Source organism: Molothrus aeneus, chromosome 1 (assembly GCF_037042795.1).
Source record: "Molothrus aeneus isolate 106 chromosome 1, BPBGC_Maene_1.0, whole genome shotgun sequence".
In the NCBI taxonomy this organism is placed as follows: domain Eukaryota; kingdom Metazoa; phylum Chordata; class Aves; order Passeriformes; family Icteridae; genus Molothrus; species Molothrus aeneus.
Genome location: NC_089646.1, coordinates 67,445,921 through 67,465,864, shown reverse-complemented (window position 1 = coordinate 67,465,864; position 19,944 = coordinate 67,445,921). Strand labels below are relative to the sequence as shown.

At 43.0% G+C, this 19,944-nt stretch overlaps 1 protein-coding gene across 1 annotated transcript in view; it reads left to right on the top strand.

The window, feature by feature from the left end:
• RREB1 (ras responsive element binding protein 1) overlaps positions 1-19,944 on the top strand; it is a 62,193-nt gene that overhangs the window by 24,395 nt on the left and 17,854 nt on the right. Inside the window, exons 4-7 of the mRNA XM_066545347.1 lie at positions 381-525; positions 1,661-1,800; positions 15,188-15,377; positions 16,993-19,729. Of these exons, the coding sequence (XP_066401444.1) occupies positions 381-525; positions 1,661-1,800; positions 15,188-15,377; positions 16,993-19,729 (3,212 nt within the window). The remainder of the gene's footprint in view (positions 1-380; positions 526-1,660; positions 1,801-15,187; positions 15,378-16,992; positions 19,730-19,944) is intronic.

Genomic DNA, 19,944 nt, shown 5'->3' with positions numbered 1-19,944 from the left:
ACTAGACTGCCACAAGAGAGGGAGGCTGGGTATGTGGATTGCTGAGCAGGTTTAGGCAGAACCAGGACCTCATGGATGATGGAGAATGGGCACGGTGCTCATGGAAATAGATGTTAGCAGGGCAAGTGTCGTGCTGGGAGTTGGGACATGGGGGAAAGCTTGTGGGCTCCCTGCTGCAGCCCCTCACAGGCCCAGGCACTGCAAAGGGCCTGTGCTGGATCATGCCCCAGCTGTTTTTTAGAAGTTCAGGCCAGTTTATGGGATCTCTGATGGTGTCCTTTAAAGGCAAATCTTAGAAGTGGTGTTGGCATTAAAATTTACATTGGACTTCCTGCCCCAGATTTGCCTGCTGATGGTGTCTTCTTCCTCCTCCTGCTCAGGCACATGAAGATTCATGAGAAGGATCCAAACAGCACAGCAAGCACCACTCCCCCCTCACCGCTGAAGCGCAGGCGATTGTCTTCGAAACGGAAGTTCAGTCACGATGCTGAGCTGGACAGAGAGGAGAGGACACCTGCAAAAAAGGTTCTTTATGGGGCATGAAGCAAAAGATGTTCCTGGTTACCTCCTAAATTGTCAGCTGTTTGGTTTGTGCAGTCAGCACAGACTTGTTGCAGCTCTGTATATGAGTTGCCTTGCTTATCCTGTTGTAGCCAACATAGTTGTCTGGGATTGAATATCATTTTCTAATTTCAGAGATTGAAATAATTCAGTTTTTAAAATTCTTTATTGCTTACATTTTTGAATTTGCTTCTGATTCATAAATAATAATGGTTGGATGACAACAGGATGTACTATTCTTTGGCTGCTGCTTTCGCCTAGCTTTTCTTTTCCTCCCAAATATTTTGTAGTATTCTTGGAGGATGGTGATTTAAACTTAAAAAAAACAATTTTACTTCAAAAGCAGCAGCAGCTTAAGTCTGCTTTTGCCTAGATCTGGAGGGAAAAAAAAATCTACAGTACATTTCCCATTCACAGTAGCATAATCCTACCTTACTGGAGTTGCAAGAGTGACCAGAAAATATTTATTTGAGGGCTAAACGTTTCCATTAGGGCTTTGTTTATAAAATATTTTAACACATCTCAGTCATTTGTACAAAATGCATGGTGTCTGCCAAACTTAACTCTCCACTTACTATCTCTAAATGGCAAGCTAGTAGCAGTTCCATTTTGCACAGTATCCCTCGCTCTGTGCATGCTTTTCTCCCTCTAATCAGAAGAGAAGTATAGAAAACATGCAGAAGTTCATTGCTTCTCCCTGAACCACTTGACTTAGCAGTTGGCAGTATCTCAGTGGCATAAATAATTTAGGCTGACAGCTCCCCTGGCTTTCTGAAGGGGGAGGAATGCTAGTTCAGTGGTATATGAACACATGGGTTTATAAGTTCTTCAAATCACAGTTCCTCATTAGAACTGATATATCTGTGACTCAGCTGCACACTTTATCTTCTTCCAAGCCTCCTTTTCTATCATGCATGTTCTTACACATGTGCCAAGGCTCTGGCACTTACCATCTCTCTTAAGGAATGCTTTTGTGTTTGCTTGCAGCAAGGTTACACATGAAGCCTGCAACTTTTTGTAAAAGACTTTGAATGGATTGCAAGTTTGGTTTGTTGCTTATGAGTTGGTCTAGTGAGGTTTTTTTTTTCTTTTCCTGAAGGTTCTTGAGGATGGCCATTCCGGTGAAGGGGATAAGAGGGCTGATGATGAAGTTTATCATTGTCCAGTGTGTTTCAAAGACTTTTTTTGCAAGTATGGGCTGGAGTCCCACATGGAAACACATCCAGATAATTCATTGAGGTAAGAGATAGTGCCCAGAGTGTCTCTGGTCACCAGACAGCTTGAAGAAGCCTGCTGTGGAGGGGCAGGAGCCCCTCAGCCCCCTGCACTCTTAGCTGCCCTCGTTTGTGATTTTGAGTAGGTTTTTAAATGGTTTGTCTCATCTTGTGTCACCAGGGTGCTGTAGGGCTTAATTTTATTATTTTTTGCAAATACAGGAATCTTGCCAGTTAATAGCTGGAAATGTTTTTAGAAAAAATTAAAGCCCTTCTTCATCCCATTGAAACACATCACTGTTACATAAAACTGTAAAATGCCAACACTGCAAAATTTTAACAAGATAAACTGAAGACGCTTTTAAAACTTGATAAAAAAACTTGATAAAAGTATTGAGGTGTCATCCTATGAGATGATTCTGTGTGGAGAAGGCAGCAGCTGGACAGAAAGGGTTTTTCAGTCATTGGAGTGAGTGAAGGTTAGATGAATTTCTGGTTTCAGACTTTCAACAAAATGTTTTATGCTTTTCGGCCTTTTGAGGTTAGGGAATGATGTGGATTTTGGCTTAAATGAGCTTTTCCTAACAAGGAAAAATTATTTATTAATTGTTCGGGAAGGTGCTTGAATGTTGTGTTTTGATTCAAGTAATTGCCTCTGGGACTCCTGAAAGTGTTTTATTTCCTTTTTTTTACCACAGAAAAATGTAGAGCCAGATACATCAAGATATAAAAGAAATTTTTCATGTCTAGTTGAAACCTGTAGAAAGGAGGATTGTCTGTTTTCAGAAGCTTGTCAATATTTTAAACTTATTTTGGGACATTTGACTCTAATGATCTTTTTGAATGGGTGAAGAATTCAGCATCTTGAAATATCAACACTCATTTCTGGATACAGGTTCTTAATAGAATGACATGGACCAGAGGCATCCCATTCTATTAAATTGGATTAATTTTATTAAATTTTCCCTCTCCTAAATTTTTGTTTAGAAAACCTTTGTAAATACATGTAAAATACTTTTTAAAGGCATTGTTAATGTTGCAGTTACTGGGGAAAAGAGTTGAAAGCTTGGTCCATTCAATAGTAGTTAATTAAACATACTTTGCTGTTTCTGAAGTAAATTAGGTAAATTTTCATTATAGATCAAAGCTGAAGCAGTTGTTTTCCAGTAAGAGTTCTGTAACCCCTACGAAATGGAGTCTTGAACAATTTTGCCTTACACTTCATGCTTTAGAGAAAGCAGCTGACATATTAGGTCATTACCCTCATTTTGAAACTTCTCTGAAGATAGGACCTCTTTGCAAAGTTATACTCCATGGACCTGAGTGGAGAGGTGGATTTTCTTGCTTTGATAAGATAATGGAATAGATATCCTTCTAGCTTTACAGCTTTGCAGTCTGCTGTGGCAAGGCAGAAAGACACAGTGGCTGTGCAGACATGCTGTTCCTCTTTATGCAGCTCTTGCTCTGGCATTAGACTTGCTTTGGGATAATATTCTCCTGAAATGGATTTTGCTACCCTTGATTCTGCTGAGCAGCAAAGACTAGAACATGTCCCTAAATCAAAGTCACAGTTGTCAAGCTCTATGAGTATGGTTTAAGAGTAGTGCTGGGATGCTTATCTTTATAGAATTGTCTAGGTGATAGTAAGGGGATTTTGTCAGGTATTTGCCTTAGCCATTTAAGACGTGTCAGTGAAGACAGGACAAGGAAGTTGTGGTCCTTTCTGGGCAGCTAATACATTAAGGTGCAACTTAGCCTGCCCATCTGGTTTAAACCACACCTTTTGTCCTAGTCTAGACAAGTCAAATGACACTTTCTGCCTGGCCCAGCCTGACAGAAAATCCTCTAGTAAGCAGAGCAGTTTGGACTGCTGTTAAGGTGACTCTTTCATCGCAAACAAAATGGGTTAAAATCCTTGGCCAGCAGGGGCTGTAATCCCCTGGTTCCCAGGGTTCTGCAATACTGTTTATAGGATTCAGCAAGACACAGAAAAGTAGCATGCCTTTCTCAGTCCTGAGTACAAGTGATTGAAGTCCTTTTGGTGAGGCTTAAGGGTGTTTTTTTGAGTGAAAGAGCCGAAGAAATGAGAATATTTTGCTAGAGTAGTAGACCAGGAGACCTGTGTATACGGGTGTACTTGTGTCAGGGAAGCAAACTGCTGAATGTTAGAAGGCTTTCATCAAATCCTGTTGTTGCCTTATTATAGAAGACAAGGGGAAGTAACTCTTGTTAAAAGTTCAAACAAGTGAAAAAGCACAGTAACTGTGTTGTGAGCAAAGGGCAGGGAGTCTAACACCCCCAGTCTCCTTTTATTGCCCATATTGTAAAAGCAGAGTCACTTGATGAGGACCTGTGAGGAAGGATGTGTATGCCAGAGCCAGATACTCTGGGTCTGGTGGTTTGTTTGGAGCTACTGCAGTAGGCAGTAGCCCAGGACAGACTATTTTGTCATGATCAAAAATAAGTGATGCTCAATCTGCCTAGCCGATGCCTTTCGTTGTAAAGGCACAGGTCAAACATCCCATTCCTTTTTGCTCCCCCAGCTCCTATATAAAGGATTGCAAACTGGCTCTGAGGCAGTGCACCAGTGTGCACTGTCTTGATGGTGGCACCAGCCTCCCTGCAGAGATGCATCCGTGGCCGAGGCAAGGTGCCAGGATGGGCAGGAACTTCTGCCTGGCTTCTCTGTGGTTCTTTAATCCCACTATTTCAGTGGTGCTGTGCAAATACAGCCTCTTGCCCCCAGAGCTGTCTGAGTCTGTCTGTCCCCACCACCGTCTGCTAAGCAGCAGAAAAGGTAAGGCTGTCTAGCAGCCCTGGGATTAGTATGTGAGCAGCTAATTTACAGGGTGGGCCATCACCCTTCCAGATACTGTCAAATGAACAACTTTAAATCACAGGGTTAGCTGTTCAAAGTCAGATGAAAAGACACTACCCATTGTCTTGCCCAAAAATGCTTTTTCATGTAAAACCCAGAGCAGTGAGCACCTCATTGTTTACTTGCAGCAGAATAAACAATTCTTAATCCACTGATTGTGTGAGAGGGGCTCCTGCTTGGGAGGGTATCTCTTGATTATGTAAAATCCTAAATCGTGCATCTTTGTCTCCTAATTACGGTAGGAACTGCCCTGGTCTTGGGAGTAATAATAGGGCCCTTTGTCCCATTGACAGTGGGCTGTGGCACTGCATCTCCTTCATGGCATTACACCCCCTGGTCAGTCTCTGTCCCTTTGAAGCCCCGTGCCCTGCACCCTAATTAAAGACATGAGCTGGCCCCCGGCAAGGTTGTCTGCAATGCCCATTAGCAGTGGGAGGTGGCCCAGGAGTGCTTTCTGACCCCCTTGGCCTCTCTACCTGTATTATTTAAAGAAGTCTGCTTCCCTGCAGCTGGGGCCTCAGGACACTGTCTATTTTGGTGAGTTTGTGTCTGAGTGTTGATATAATTAGCAGAGAGCTGAAACGCTGCACAGCCGATAGGGAAAATGAGAAACCTCACAGAGCAGGGGAGTTTCTCTGGAAACTTTAGTGGCTCAGAGTTGCTGTCAGACGTGAAACTGTGCTTGTAAAGGTCACCTGACAGCTCTGAGCAACGTCAGCAGTGTAAGCAGAGATGTGAGGATTTCCCGGGGAGAAACCTCTCCAGATGCTATGCTGGGTTTCTCCTCTTTCTTTTGGCAAATACAATGGAACAAGCTTAAAGTAAAATGTGTGGCTTTTTAAAAAAAGTACATGAACTATAAATTCCTCTCTTGGATTTCACTGTAGCCAGAGCATACCCTTTTTATTTCCTCTCCTTCTCCTCCAGGAGGTTTAGTGCAGTATGCTGTACCAAGAGCTAAAGTATTTTTAATTTTTCCTTCCTCACAGCAGCAAAGAGACAATTATGCTGCTCTCATGCCTAGGTATCTTCCTGAGGAGAGGAGGAGGGAGCTGGTTATGGTGTTGCAGTTACCTCCTTTCTTAGACTCATTCTGATATTATTTCTCAGCCAGGACAGTTTTGCGGTTTGAATGTGGTAAAAGGTTGCTTCTTAATGAATATCATGAGGCTTTCTGATCACAGCTGGTTTAGTATGGCATTGCCTGCAGTTACAAGATTTGGTTTTGCTATATTTTTGTAAGATACAAGAAATAAGACATTGCAGTGTGAAAGTTACTCTCTGCCTGTGTCACACAGCTGACCTGGTGACCAGAACCAGTTACCATGAATGGATTCAGGGGAGATTAAGTTTTTGACCTTCTACAGAGCCTGTCCAAACAGTGATTTAATATATTAAGCTTTGTAACTTGAAAATCCTGGCCATATTTTCACAAGGACAACAAAAACAGTTATCTTCCCCCAGGGTTATGTGCTTCTGTAAAACCTCCATCAAAGGACACCAAAAGCTGTTTACAGCCTACCTTGTTCTTCAAAACAGCCTGCCCAGGTTTTGCTGAAATTGTATAGAGGTTGAACACTGCCATGGAAAGCTATTGTTTTGAACATCTCCCAGGTCTGTAACAGGCACAGTAACAAAAGAACTCAGGCCCTGGAAAGAAAAGTGTTAGGAGTCTGACCATTAGGATCTGTGGTCATCTGCCTCTAGTTTTGCCAGGGTAACCACTGTGAGGTCTTGTTTTTGAAAACACCTATGGGTGAAAAATGCTGTTGTTGTTTCTTGGTGTTACCTGGCTTCACCAATATGGAGTAGACAAATGCCATAGGAATGGTCTTCTGGACTCTATGGGTAAATGGAAGATATCTGTTATGTGCAGTTTGCAATTCAGGCAGGCAGGTCACCAGGTTTCCCCCTTTGCCAGCACATCCACATTCTTCAGAGTGTGGTGGGATGCTGCCAGGCACCTGGACCTCTGTCTTTATTCATTTTAGACAATGTGCATTAGCACCTCCATTTAAGTCAAGGCAAGAGGAAGTGGGTTTTGGGTGAAAAAGATACCAGCTACTTAGAATATGGTATGTTTATTGCCCAGTTACCATTCTTCAAGGCAGTTCTGCACCCTGGCTTTAGGGAGATAAAATAGGAAAGAAATGAATGGATATTTAAAGTATGGAGATTATTTCAGTCATTAGCACCAGTAGAAAAGACTAGTACAATATTAGATTTTTGAAGCAGTAGTCTGACCATGTAAAAGTACATTAAACTGAATGTTAAAAGGGAAAAAAATAAAACAGCCAGAAAAAGACCCTAGTGCCATTCATGTTTTTGCAAATGCCTATCTAAGCAAGTTTAGGAATTCACTTTCTATCTGTTCTCTCCTTATATAGTAGGGATAATCCTTCTGACTTCCTTATTCTGAAGCACACTGCTCTCTACATGTGGCAAGCCTTTTGTGGGAAGAGAGTGTTAGTGATGCTACAAACGTGCAGGAGTGAAGGTGTTTGAAAACTAGATGTTGTTTGCAATTAATTTTACTGTGAGACAGAACTATGGGTTCATTGTGGGAAGAGGAAGCTTCTTCCTGCTAGTTGACACTGCTGTTATTGGAATCAACTTGAAGGATCAATGACAACTCATCTTCATTCAGCATTGTGAGGTTATATACTACTTTTCTCTCTGTCACAACTGTTGATGTGCACATAGCCTCATTCCTTGTTAGCATTTCAAAATAAGAAACAGTATGCTGTTTTTATGAAGATGGATAATTCTGAGGTTGTTGTATCCTACATGTTTGTTGAGAGGGATGGAGGGCACTCCAGCATAGACATGTTCGTGGACCTCCTTGAGCTCTGCTTTTGCCATACTATATTTTGGGCCCAGCACTCCTTTTTTAGTCACTGAGATTCTACCAGCAAGGACAGTTTAGGCAGAAATTGCTGTGGAGTTATTGAGAACTAATACAGTTAATGCTACAAAACTTGTTACAGCCAAAGATGGAGGTGACAAGGGACAGTGATGTGACACTGCCAATTCAGCTCTCAAGCTGTTTGCTCAATGTCTTTCTGATAGAAACTAGGAACCAACTCCTAATCTCTTGCTGGCAGCATTTTCAGTGCAGGAGCAATTCCACGAGACAGCTGATGACAATGAAGTCCAGCTCTGGTAAATTCTGTGACCAGAAATATGCTGCAGTACAATGCAGTTCTTGGTGAGGCAGAGGAGAGGGTATGCAAGCAAGCTGGTGAATGCATCCTTTTACTGAGCAAATGGAGAAGTAGAATCAGTGGGTTGTCTTGCAAAAGCAGAACAGAACTGCATGTTACATGCCTTCTGAAGTTCCTGTTCAGAAAAGAGAGCTGGGAAACATCTGAAGAGCAGTGCGAGGCCAGCGCTGGCCTAGAAGTGGTCAGCTCACATCAGGGAGCTCATTGTGTGAGGAAACTGGGAATCCAGAGCAGCTGGATAAAAATATTGGCTGGTGAATGGACACAGAGAGTGATGCTCTCATGTGAAACTGTGTGCTGTGTCACATGCTGTTAAATATCTTAGCTTGGCTGCCAGAATAGAAAGTGGGTAAATGCAAAGCTGACTGTAGAGGAAAGCTGCTTGTAAAAGGGCATGCAGGAGGGAAAAGGGGCTGAGCCAAAATAGGTTATTAGCACGCCTGCCTCATCCTAAGGAGCAGGATTTGTTTATTTGCAGGCTCTCTCAGAGTGCTGGGTGCTGCTCAGCGTGTTGTCAGTCATGTCTGCATGCTGAGCATATCTTAACCTGCAAATGTAGATAAGGGCAAGGGGCTGCAATCCAGATTCAGCTTCACCTATTTGTGAGCCCTGTTCTGATCAGGTGGTTACAGGATAGAGAAACCCCTAGAGATGTATTTCTCCTTATGTTACTCATGAAAAGCGGTGGCCTTTTTTTAACATGGTGGACACATAGATTTCTTTTTTAACTCTTGCTGTTAATATAAAAATTACAGAAGCACTTGGATTTCATATTTGAAAGATGTGTTAGAAGATAGGAAGAGCTTTTCATTTTCTTACCTTGAAAGAATACCAGAAGATTCACATGAGTTGGTGTGCACAAATAACTGTTACTCTGCATGTTGTGCAGCTTCTAATTTTGGTACCTGTAGAGGACTATTCTGGTCAGGTTTTTTTGCCCTCCAGATATGTTTGCCCTATTAAACTATTAAACCCTTCATTGTTTAAGTTGATCTTCATCTCTTTCTCTGTGATTCCGTCCAGCCAAAGTGTTGATACTTCTGTTTTTTAAAACTTTGACCTTTATTAAGCAAAAAAAGTCATTATGAGAAAATGACTACTTCGTGTGAGTGTCTGCAGGCCATCTGCCATTTTCCCATTATTTTGTCTTAGTTGCATGTTAATTGTGTTGAAGTAAATGGTAGAGTAAGCTACTGTTTCACCAGGGCAGAGGTGTTTAAATCTGGCACTGTTGAAGTGTTGTTGGTAAGTGCAATTCATTCCAGTGTTAGGAAGAAGTTTTTACTCATTTTTCTTTGCTCTCACACAAAGGAAGTTTAAACATGACACAGCATGGCTTGCGCCTTTTTATTAAACCTTACAGCAGTTAATTTCACTGGAGTTACCCTCATGGGGGAGTCACTGGTGCGGACACTGGCTCTGCTGCATGCTGACAAATTTCTAAAGCACAACATCACCCTGGTTTATATCGGGTCTGTCCTGGCTCCTACATGATACTTTTCTTGCCTGGACCACAGTGCAGCTGTAGGAATGTACATAACGCTGTGCATCCCTCTATTAATAGAAGGGTTGGTACAGGGGGTTCAGCCTTGGCTGCACCCAAGGGTGGCTTCTTTGAGGGAGAGGATTAAAGAGAGCGACAGAACATTGGTAACAAAATCTGACGGCCAGTGGGGCAGTGGAAGGGGGGAAAAGTTAAAAAAGTGCCTCTTTTGCCGGGGCTGTGAAGCAGCTTGCACTGAACATCTAGCGGGCTGTGTTGCCCTTAGGCAACGAGGGAAGGGGAGGGGAGCCTCTGCAGCTGGCAGGGAGTTGGCTCCTGGTGCTGCCTGCGGTTCCAGCACATCCCCACAGCGGTGGGCGAGGTCGAGATGGCAGAGCAGCCGGTCCTTCGGGGTCAGACACGCTGGGGAGCTGCGGGGGAGGGAGGCAGGAGCGGGCATTGCAGGACAGCAGGAGGACCCGGAGGGAAGCAGGAACGGGGCTCGCAGCACTGCTGCTTTTCCATCACTCATTAGTGGTGGCTGTTGGATGTTATTTCCCAAGGCCCTGGGTGTGGAGGGCAGGAAAGGTTGTTTTTTGGTTTTTTTAATCCAAAAGGAGATGAGTATCTGGACCTGGGTGGGGTTGCACAGGAGCAGAAACCAGTTGGCTCTTTTTCATCTCTCTCACTGCCTTGTCCCTGAAGAAGTGAAAGAGAAGTAAAGGAATCTTTTCCTGAAGGGGAATATGTCTGTAACCTGCTAGCTTTTCTTTCAGAGATGGTGAAAGCCCTTGTATTTAAAACCATCCCTTCTCCATCTCCCTGTCCTTGCCAGGCTGCGGGGGACATTGCCAGTGTGGAGGCTGGGAGCCTGCTCCCACCGCCGGTGTGGACATGAGTCATCAGCAGGGAATCACCCATCTTTCTCTGCTACCCAGTTGTGTTATTTTTAGGTCAGCATAGGAATTTCTTTGCTCATGAGAGCCACATTAATTCTGCAAATAACTTTAAGAGAGAAAGGAGAATAATAACAACAGAGATAGAAAAATACACGGTATGACTGGGAATTTCAGTGGGAGGAGTTAGACAACTTCATAACTTAATTGTGTATTAATGACTTCTGTCTCAGGATATGTTTCATTCTTTTTGTTTGTTTTCCTTGCTTCTGTTTGTGGAAGTTGCTAAAGAGCACAGACAGGAAAGGAACAAAGTGGTACCAAGCTTTTTATTTTTGATAAGGCCTAAAAATTTAAGACTGTTTTTACTTGTTAACATCCACAATATGGGCAACTTTGTATTAGTGAGCTACATGGGTGAAAACTTCAGGTTTCAATCTGTGTGATTTCAGAAGTACAAGCAGAACAATGGTACATGTCACTTGCTCACCAGCAGTCTCGGGTAATGCAGAGCATAGTGTTTTGTTTAATTTCTTGGTAACATAACAGTAAATACAAATATTTAGCATTTTCGTCTTGACTACTGAAATATAATATCTAGGATTTAGTGGTTGTCTGCCTTACTCTTAATCAAAATCAAGGCTGATTAATTTTGCTAAAAATTTGGCTCTGTGTTTCCTTTCTAAATGTCTTTCCATTTCTTAAAGAAGGACAGCTATTTCCTCTGCAGACAAATTGGAGTTGTCTCAAAGGAGAGTGTAATGCAAGGTAACAGGCACTGCTTATGTAAACTTTCCTTGCAGAGGTGCCACTTATGGAGTGTAGCAAATCCTGCCTTGCCCCCTTGAACAAACAAGTTTTGCAAAGCACTGACTATTTCTTAAAGCCTGTTAAAATGATTTTATATCCTAATTAGCATTACAGATTTCAAGAATATGAAATTATTTTAGAAGAAAGCTTTTTAATGGTGTGTTTTTACACAAAGATGCATACACTTGTGTGCATTAAGAAAATTTTAAAAAGAAAGAAAAGGTGCACTGGTGTAGTAATTATTAATCAGACCTGCCTGGTGTGATACATGGCCCAAACACCAGGGGCAGCCTGGTTTTTGCGTTGTTATATTTTGGTTCTATGTTTTAGGAGTTCTGTTTCCTTACCTGCTTGTTTTTTATACCTCTGCCAGTGAGCCAGAGCCTTAGTATTATATTTGCATGTTACAGATATGAGCAAGTCCAAAACATAAAGGCAATTGAGAATTAAAGTAATTTTAAAGGGGCCTTAGCTGCTAAAAACATTTTTTTCCTTTCTACCTAAAATTTAATCTCTATACTTGGAACTGAACAGCTTTTTTCTCCTTACTCTGTAATCATATTCATAGAAAAATTGAAGACTGTGGCCAAGGCTAGCAATCACATGATAACACAGCAGCTTTTATTAGATACATCTGGAAACTTACCTTGCAAGTAGAGTGCTTTAATTTCTGCACAGGTGTTGAGCCACTGCTTGGCCTGTGGTGCTGACAACCTCAGAACCTGTTCCCATCACTGTTCTCTGCAGCCATGCCATCCATGTTTGACTTGGAACTAACTGCACATGAGCAGACTTGGGAAATTTTAAGGAGAGGGAGGCCTCTCTGTTGGTTTTTTTTTTGTTTTTGTTTTGTTTTGTTTTGGTGGGGGTTTTTTGTATGTTTGGGGTTTTTTTGTTGTTGTTTGGTTTGTTTGGTTTTGTTGGTTTTTTTTTTTACGTTCATCTTGAGCAAACTATTACCATATGTTTCAGATGCTTTATTTGATGTGCTGGTCTTTTCAGACTTCCCACAATTACTAATTTTTTTTAAAGCAGTTTAAGCAAGATGAAAAAATGTTCATATCACCTAGGATTCCTTTCTCTTTTCCTTCTTAAACTGTGGATCTAGGTTTAAAAGTACTGTAGACAGTGACACTACTCAAACATAGAAAATAGTACTGATGACAAAACAGAGAAACTAATAGTTACACTTCCTTAAAAAAACCCTAATGCTTCCAGTTAATGCACTGTTAGGCATGGCAGCTTACTCCATTTTAAATTAACCTAAGACTTAGTGCAGTGATGCTTGCCTTAACTAGTTAGGTTTTGACACTTATTAGCTATAAGCTTTTCTTGGAGGTGCTAGGAGTCCATACCTGGATCACAGAGGAAGGCAGGGCATCCACAGCTCCTTCCCATGTGGTTCTGTAAGCTGTGCCACCAGGGCAAGGTGCAGTGCATTTATATGCCCTGAAGAGCCTGCAGCTTGAGGTGACAGGCAGGATTTATGAGGATGTTTCTTTTTTCAGCCAGGTGCTTCTTTCTGACCTAATAAAAAAAGATCTTAATCTTTGTCCCACATTCTTTTTTGTTTGCTGCTTCTTCACTCACAGCAAGGAAAATAAAAGATAAGGAAGAAAGAGAAAAAAAAATACGCTCAAAAGAAGGGAAAGCTTATATTCCTTTTATAAGATATATTACTTAGGTTTGGGGGAGAGGTGGTGGTTCCCTTTGCATGGAAAACACCATTTTTAACTTGCAAAATTTTACTGTCCTGAGGCTAGCAGTTGATACAGGTGTACTGTGAAGGACTTTCACATGGGTGTTTGCTCTGAAAGATTAACTCTCAAGTGCAGCTTTTGATGGGACACCCAAATAAAGTAACACTGAAAATCAGCGTGTTGCAAGAGGGAGGCGAGGAGGAGTGCAAGATGAATAAGGCACACCTCCCTGCTCTGTGGGATGTGTGGCTGCTTGACAAGGATCACTGGCTCCTGCTCAGCCCAGATCCTGGGGATACAGTGCCAGGTGTCAGTGCTCCCAGTAGCTCTGTGGTGCCATCACTGGTAGCTGCACCTGCCCTGTCACACACAAGGGGATACAGTTGCTGCACTGGGCTCCTGGGCCCAGGACAGGCCAGGCACATTGGGACCCCAGAGATGCTTCAGGACGCCCTGAGGTCAGGGTCTGTGTCCTTGCAATGCTTCCAGTGGTGCAGGAGAATTGTTTCCAAACCCTCCTTGTTTGTATATTGACATACCAGGAGGAACATGTCAGAAGCACTGCTTGTTTTCATGCAAGGTATTTTCATCACCTCTAAAAGCAATTAATTTCAGTAGCCTGCAAGTTCTTCAGGTGACTACTCATAATTTTTTAATGTTCTTTGGCCCCCAGTGGTTTTGGTGGTTGTGTTTTTGTCTTCACTGAAGATGAAAGCTTTGCATCACAGAATAGGTGCTGCCAAGTGAGCTGGTGGAGAGCCGTGGATACTGATGCTGAAGAAGTACTATGTGTTGGCCATCCCACCCCACCCCCCTGAGATTGTTGTCACACTTGGCATACCTCTTTAAGTAAACATTTGCTTTGTAAATGGCATTGGTTTGGTATTTAATGGAATGCAGGAACTATGTCAGCAGTAATTATACCGGTAGGATGCAAGTGAATTGACAGGAGAGTTAAAACAGTTTAAACCTTCAGTGCATATTTATGTCCAAGCTTTCTGGGTACTGTGATAACAATGGCCATGTTATATACACTTCACACTTGGTTCTTTCACCACTCAGGGACTATGAGGCCAGTTGCTTTGTGGGTGACTTGGTTATCTTTTCGTTTTCAGAGAATAAAAAAATGGCTGTGGGAGTTTATGTAGTGATAAAATGCACAACAATGGGAGTTTGTTAGGGATAGGGCAGGGAGGGGGTGGTTTCAGGATTTTGTCAGAAGCCATTTCTAATTGCAGGATGTTTTTTTAATGACTAGGCACATGTCCTTTTCCTTGATGTAGAGAGCAAAGGCAGTATGGGGAAAACCAAGGCCACAGGCAGATGTGAAAAACTCCTAGTGCATATAACATTCTCAGTGACAAAATCTGACTGCCTCATACCCACTGGTGTTTTGCTTCTGGGAAACCCACGTTTTGGCTGGGAGCTGGACCTATAACCACAAGGAACTTGAGGTTGAGTGAAACTGTGTGTCACTTACTGAATGTAGACTGGACATGACCTGTCATGCTGCAGAGCTCACATACCAAATATTTAAAAGGCAGTAGGCTTTGTTGACATGTTGACCAAATGTTGCTGCATAGCCCTTCCTGCCTGCAGCATAGCTTTGATTGTTTAATGCAGTGTTTTATGTGAGAAGCCCTTGTTTAGCTGAATTTGGGATTTGAGAACTTAAGAAAAACAAGAAATCACAGCAATAAAGTGTGGGTAGGAAAAGACAGTGCTTCTGCATTTTTCTTCAGGGCAAACTGGCTGTGAAGGGGGTCCAAAAGTGTCAGAAGTGTTGAACTTGTTTCAGGTCTTCCTCCTCTGAACGTTTCTCCCATTCAAGGAGCACTAGTTTTCCTTTTCAAACAGTCTATTTCTCATAACAGCTTTAAAAAATACCAGTGAAAGTTTATGGAAAAGCAATGTGATGATGATTGACACACAGATATTAGAGTAGATGCAGCAGTAAGTTTTAAGTAGTGGATATGAAAGGTGCTGCTTTTACATTTGCTTTCTATTTAGGTCAGATTTAGCCTCTCCTTGTCGCTGATTTTTTTTAAAATGTTGTTTATTTTAACAGGAATTTTCAGTAAAAATAAAATGGTGTAAGGCCATTGAAATATTTTTTGTTGGACAATGTAAATATTTTCAGAATGCTGTTATCTCAGCTGCCATTCTCCGGTCTGCCCATGTGAGATTGTCAGTTCTCACATTCTTTAAACTTCCAGTGGACTTACTAGCCAGAAACTGGTAGAAAGTGACTGTGACCAAAATGGCCTTTTGTGGTGATACACTGTGGCTTTATTTTGCATTTAACAAGTTCTTGGTATCATGGGGTGAGAGGAAAGAGGATGTCCCAGTGCAAGAAGAATGCTAGTTCTTAAGCTTGCAGCAGTCAGTAAGTAATTTCTGTTTCATTCCTCTCCTTTCCAGGTGTGACATCTGTTGTATCACCTTTCGTACTCATCGGGGCCTACTGCGCCACAATGCAGTTATCCACAAGCAGCTTCCCAGAGATCCCATGGGAAAGCCTTTCATTCAGAACAACCCTTCAATTCCAGCAGGCTTCCACGATTTGGGATTCACGGACTTCTCCTGTAGGAAGTTCCCCCGCATTTCTCAGGTACTCTCTGTTCTTGGTAGATTTAGGTGCCAGCTGCTACAGTGCTTATCTGATGAGGTCGTTGAAAGATTCATCCTGCATGTAGAATATTTTATGGAAGGTACATCACCACTGTTCATGTAGGCTTTAAACACTTCATGCCTCTCCCTTTTCTTTTTTCATCTAAAGAATATTGACACTGGGTAATGTGCCAGTAACATTACAGTTATCCACTGTAATGGCTTTTTCACCATTACAGTGGATAGCTACCAGTGTGAAGATGTATAAAAAATTCTGAAGGAAAACTTTGATCATATTAGATCCTTACCCCTTTGAGCATACCCAAAAAATCCTACATCTGAAATCAACAGGGAGTACACATGGTAAGGAAGACATTATTTATTTTAGTTTACTCTGACAAGGATGTAGTTGGGATATGAAAGTTTTTAATACAAAAAACTTTGAGCAGTCGCCTTACTAACTAAAGAGTGACATCTTCAGCGATTCCTTCACAAAACACTCCACAATGTTGGTCATGTAAAGTTTGAAGGACAGTGGATGGGGAAAGTCAGGGAGGTAGTCTGTAAATATTTTTCTGAGAGCCATAAACATTTCTGTTGGATGATATGATTCCTCCTGCTGTCAAATCTTGCCTATCCTAGTTTGGGTCTGGATGAAGCTGCATTATCTATTAGAAAATCAACAGCACAATCCACCAGGACCATGCTTAGTTTCTGCACTTTTCTTACTCTTCCGGGGTTAAAATATTGATTTCCAACTCTTCTGACTGCAAAGTGGTAGACTTGAAATTTGCTGCTGGGCCAGGGGAGCATGTAGGTCTTTCTGTCAGTCTGTTACAGTTTTTGTATAAAACTTAAAATATCAAAAGAAAGAACTTTTTAAACAAAATTTATTTCTTTTGTAATTAATGACAGACATTTAAAGTTATTAAGGGATTTGAATGTTGGTATTTTCCTTTTGTAATAATTTTGCTTGCACTGTGAGAGAAGTTTTATAAAGTATTTAAAGTCTGTAAAGATTTTGCCAACCCTCTACTAGTATTTTTCTTGGGAGAATAAATGTAATCAGACTTCCCTAACCAAAAAACCACTCTGCTTTAAGCTCTGAGTTTCATTGATCTGCTTTTGGGGGATTTTATTTTGGTTGGTTTACATTGGTTTAGCTTCTTGGATGTCTTTTTTTTTTTTCTTTTTTTTTCCTTTTTTCTTTTCTTTTCTTTGCTCCTTGTTTCTTTGTAGTAGAGCTAAATGAGATAGTCTACTGCCTGGTTCCTTGCTGTATAGTATGCTGAGGCTCCTGTCCTGTCAATGACACAAGAGAAGTTTCTAATAGGGAAATTTAGGATGGAAAAGAATTTGAGAACCTGAATAGCCTTCTGAAGGAGGTTACTTTTGTAGAAGGGAACTTGTGGAGAATCAGCTCCTAATTCAGATACACCCCTTAGGAGACTAAAGGCTGTGAAGTGGGAATATCTTCATGCCAGGTAGGGGAGGGCTGCTCTAAACCTCTTAACTTAGTCACTGGAAGAGAGAGTGAACTGTTTGTGTTTTGCAGCAGCTTGTGATGCCTTTGCAGTTTGAGATTCCTACTCTAAATATTTTTGCATGTCTTGCAGGTCTGGTGTGAAACAAATTTGCGAAGGTGCATCAGTGACTTCCATCGATTCATTTGCGAGATGTGTAACAAGGCATTCCCCATGCTTTCAGCACTCAAACTGCACACAGAAACTCACGTGGTGGATCAGGGAAAAGACAAGCACAAGCCACAGTCCACAACCCCACCCGGTGAGAGCCCAGACCAGAAAGTCTTCATGGCATCCTTGGGCCTACAGTACACCAAAGACATCAAGCCTGTCAAGCAGGAGGACAATACACAAGACGAGGTCCAAGAAATGCGGCTCAGAGCTCTGAAGAGTAACCTACCTCAGGAACCTGGCAGCACCAGTCTGCTCAGCCTCTCTCCTCTGGAAGCTGCCTCCATGGGAGGGTCATTTTCAGTCCTTCCCCCTACAAAAGAAAACATAAAGCTTCTCTCGCTGCAGCCTTTCCAGAAGGGTTTTATTATCCAGCCTGACAGCAGTATTGTGGTGAAACCCATCTCCAATGAGTCTGCCATTGAGCTGGCAGATATTCAGCAGATCTTGAAGATGGCTTCTTCTGCTCCTCCTCAAATCAGTCTTCCTCCACTTTCTAAGGCACCTTCTGTCCCCGTGCAGTCTATTTTCAAGCATATGCCACCACTGAAGCCAAAGCCTTTGGTAACGCCCCGAACAGTTGTCGCAACCTCTACACCTCCTCCTCTTATCAGTGCCCAGCAAGCCTCCCCTGGCTGCATCAGCCCAAGCCTCCCACCTCCCCCTCTGAGGCTGATCAAGAACTCAGTGGAATCTGCCTCTAATTCTCATCTACCCCAGCCAGGAGCCAAATCAAGTCCTTCCTCACAGTTGCTCCTCCAACCCAAAGTAGAGCCGTTAACTCAGCACGAAATGAAGACACAGCTGGAGCAGGACAGCATCATTGAAGCTCTTCTGCCTCTAAGTATGGAAGCCAAGATCAAACAAGAAGTCACAGAAGGAGAACTCAAAGCCATCATTGCAGGGGCAGCGAACAAGAAAACCCCAACCATGAGGAAAGTTTTGTACCCCTGCCGTTTCTGTGACCAGGTGTTTGCCTTCTCTGGTGTCCTGAGAGCTCACATCCGTTCTCACTTAGGTATTTCCCCATATCAGTGCAACATCTGTGACTACATCGCGGCTGACAAGGCAGCGCTGATCCGGCACCTGCGGACGCACAGCGGGGAGCGGCCTTACATCTGTAAAATCTGCCACTACCCCTTCACAGTGAAAGCCAATTGTGAGAGGCACCTGCGAAAGAAGCACCTCAAAACAACCAGGAAGGATATCGAGAAGAACATTGAATATGTCACCAGCAATGCTGCAGAGATGGTGGATGCCTTCTGCTCGCCAGACACGGTGTGCAAGCTGTGTGGAGAGGACCTGAAGCACTACCGGGCCCTCCGCATTCACATGAGGACGCACAGCGGCTGCCAGAAGAAGAAGCCGTTCGAGTGCAAGGAGTGTGGCACGGCCTTTTCGGCCAAGAGGAATTGCATTCACCACATCCTCAAGCAGCACTTGCATGTGCAGGAAAAGGAGATCGAGAATTACATCTTAATGGTGGACTGCAGTGCCCAGGAAAGCCAGACAGACCCTTCTTTATTGGAGGACAGCACTTATATGGACCACAAGCCCATGACGCCTTTCCTGGAGCCACAGAACGGCTTCTTGCTGGGAACATCATCTCACGTTTCCATCAAACGTGAACCTGTGGGCAACTTCCCCATGGATTTTGATGAGCCATTGGATTTCTCTCAGAAGAGCAAAAGCCTGAGTGCTGTGCAGGTGAAGCAGGAGAACCTGTTTGGTTCATCTCTGTCCCTTTATGACTGTTCCATGGAGCCTATTGACCTGTCCATCCCCAAAATCCTGAAGAAGGATAAAGATGATGTCCCCTGTGAAGCCAGGAATCAAGAGCTGGCTGCTTCTGGGAACAGTGATAAAGCCTATAACTGTCTGCAGTGTCCTTTGGTTTTTGGTGCCAATGGGAACTCAGAAACAAACCGGGGTGTCAGACATCCCCAGCCACTGAAAGGTTCGTTGCATTTGACTGTCCCGATCATTTCCCCAGCTCTCCCTGGCAATGCTGCCTTGCTGAGACCCCTGAGGCCTAAACCACCACCACCTCTCTTGCCAAAGCCTTCAGTAACTAAAGAGCTGCCACCATTGGCTTCCATTGCACAGATCATTTCATCTGTGTCTTCTGCTCCCACTTTGCTGAAAACGGAGGCTGCAGACGCCAGTCCCAAGGCAGTGAGCAGCTCCGCTGGGTGTGACAAATCAGGGAATGCCAAAGCTAAAGTGACAATCGTGAGCACCATTCAGAAAGACTCCAGCCTGCCCAGTGACCTGTCTCAGGCTTGTGATCCAGAGCAGTCTCCCATTGCTGATGCTGGGTTGACTAAGAAAAGAGGTAGAAAGAAAGGAACGAAAAATAAGCCCAAACTTATCAGTAGTGTGGATCTGGAGTCAAGTGGGGAATTTGCTAGCATAGAGAAGATGCTGGCTACCACAGACACTAACAAATTTAGCCCATTTCTGCAGTCCACTGACAATTTCAAGGAAGAAAGTGGCAGAAATGGAACAAGTGAGGATGAGAAGGAAACTGCCAAGGATAAGCTGCTGAGAGGGAAGAGGAATGCTTACTCAGACTGCCTGCAAAATATCCCCTGTCCTTACTGTCCTCAAGTCTTTCCATGGGCGAGTGCCCTGCAGCGGCACATGCTCAGTCACACAGGTAAGAGTGCTCTGTGCTCACAGTAGGTTGTAGCTCCTGAGGTTGTTCCCCATGGAAGGGCCTCTCCGTGGAGGAATCTTCCTTTCTCTGATGTCTGAATTGTATTTTCCTTTATTATTTTGCTAATCCCTAGCTGTTGCTGTTGCACAGTGGTGGTGGTAGATTTTTCAGAAATGGAATAATCTCCATGTCTTTGAGTATCAGAGGGTAAATAA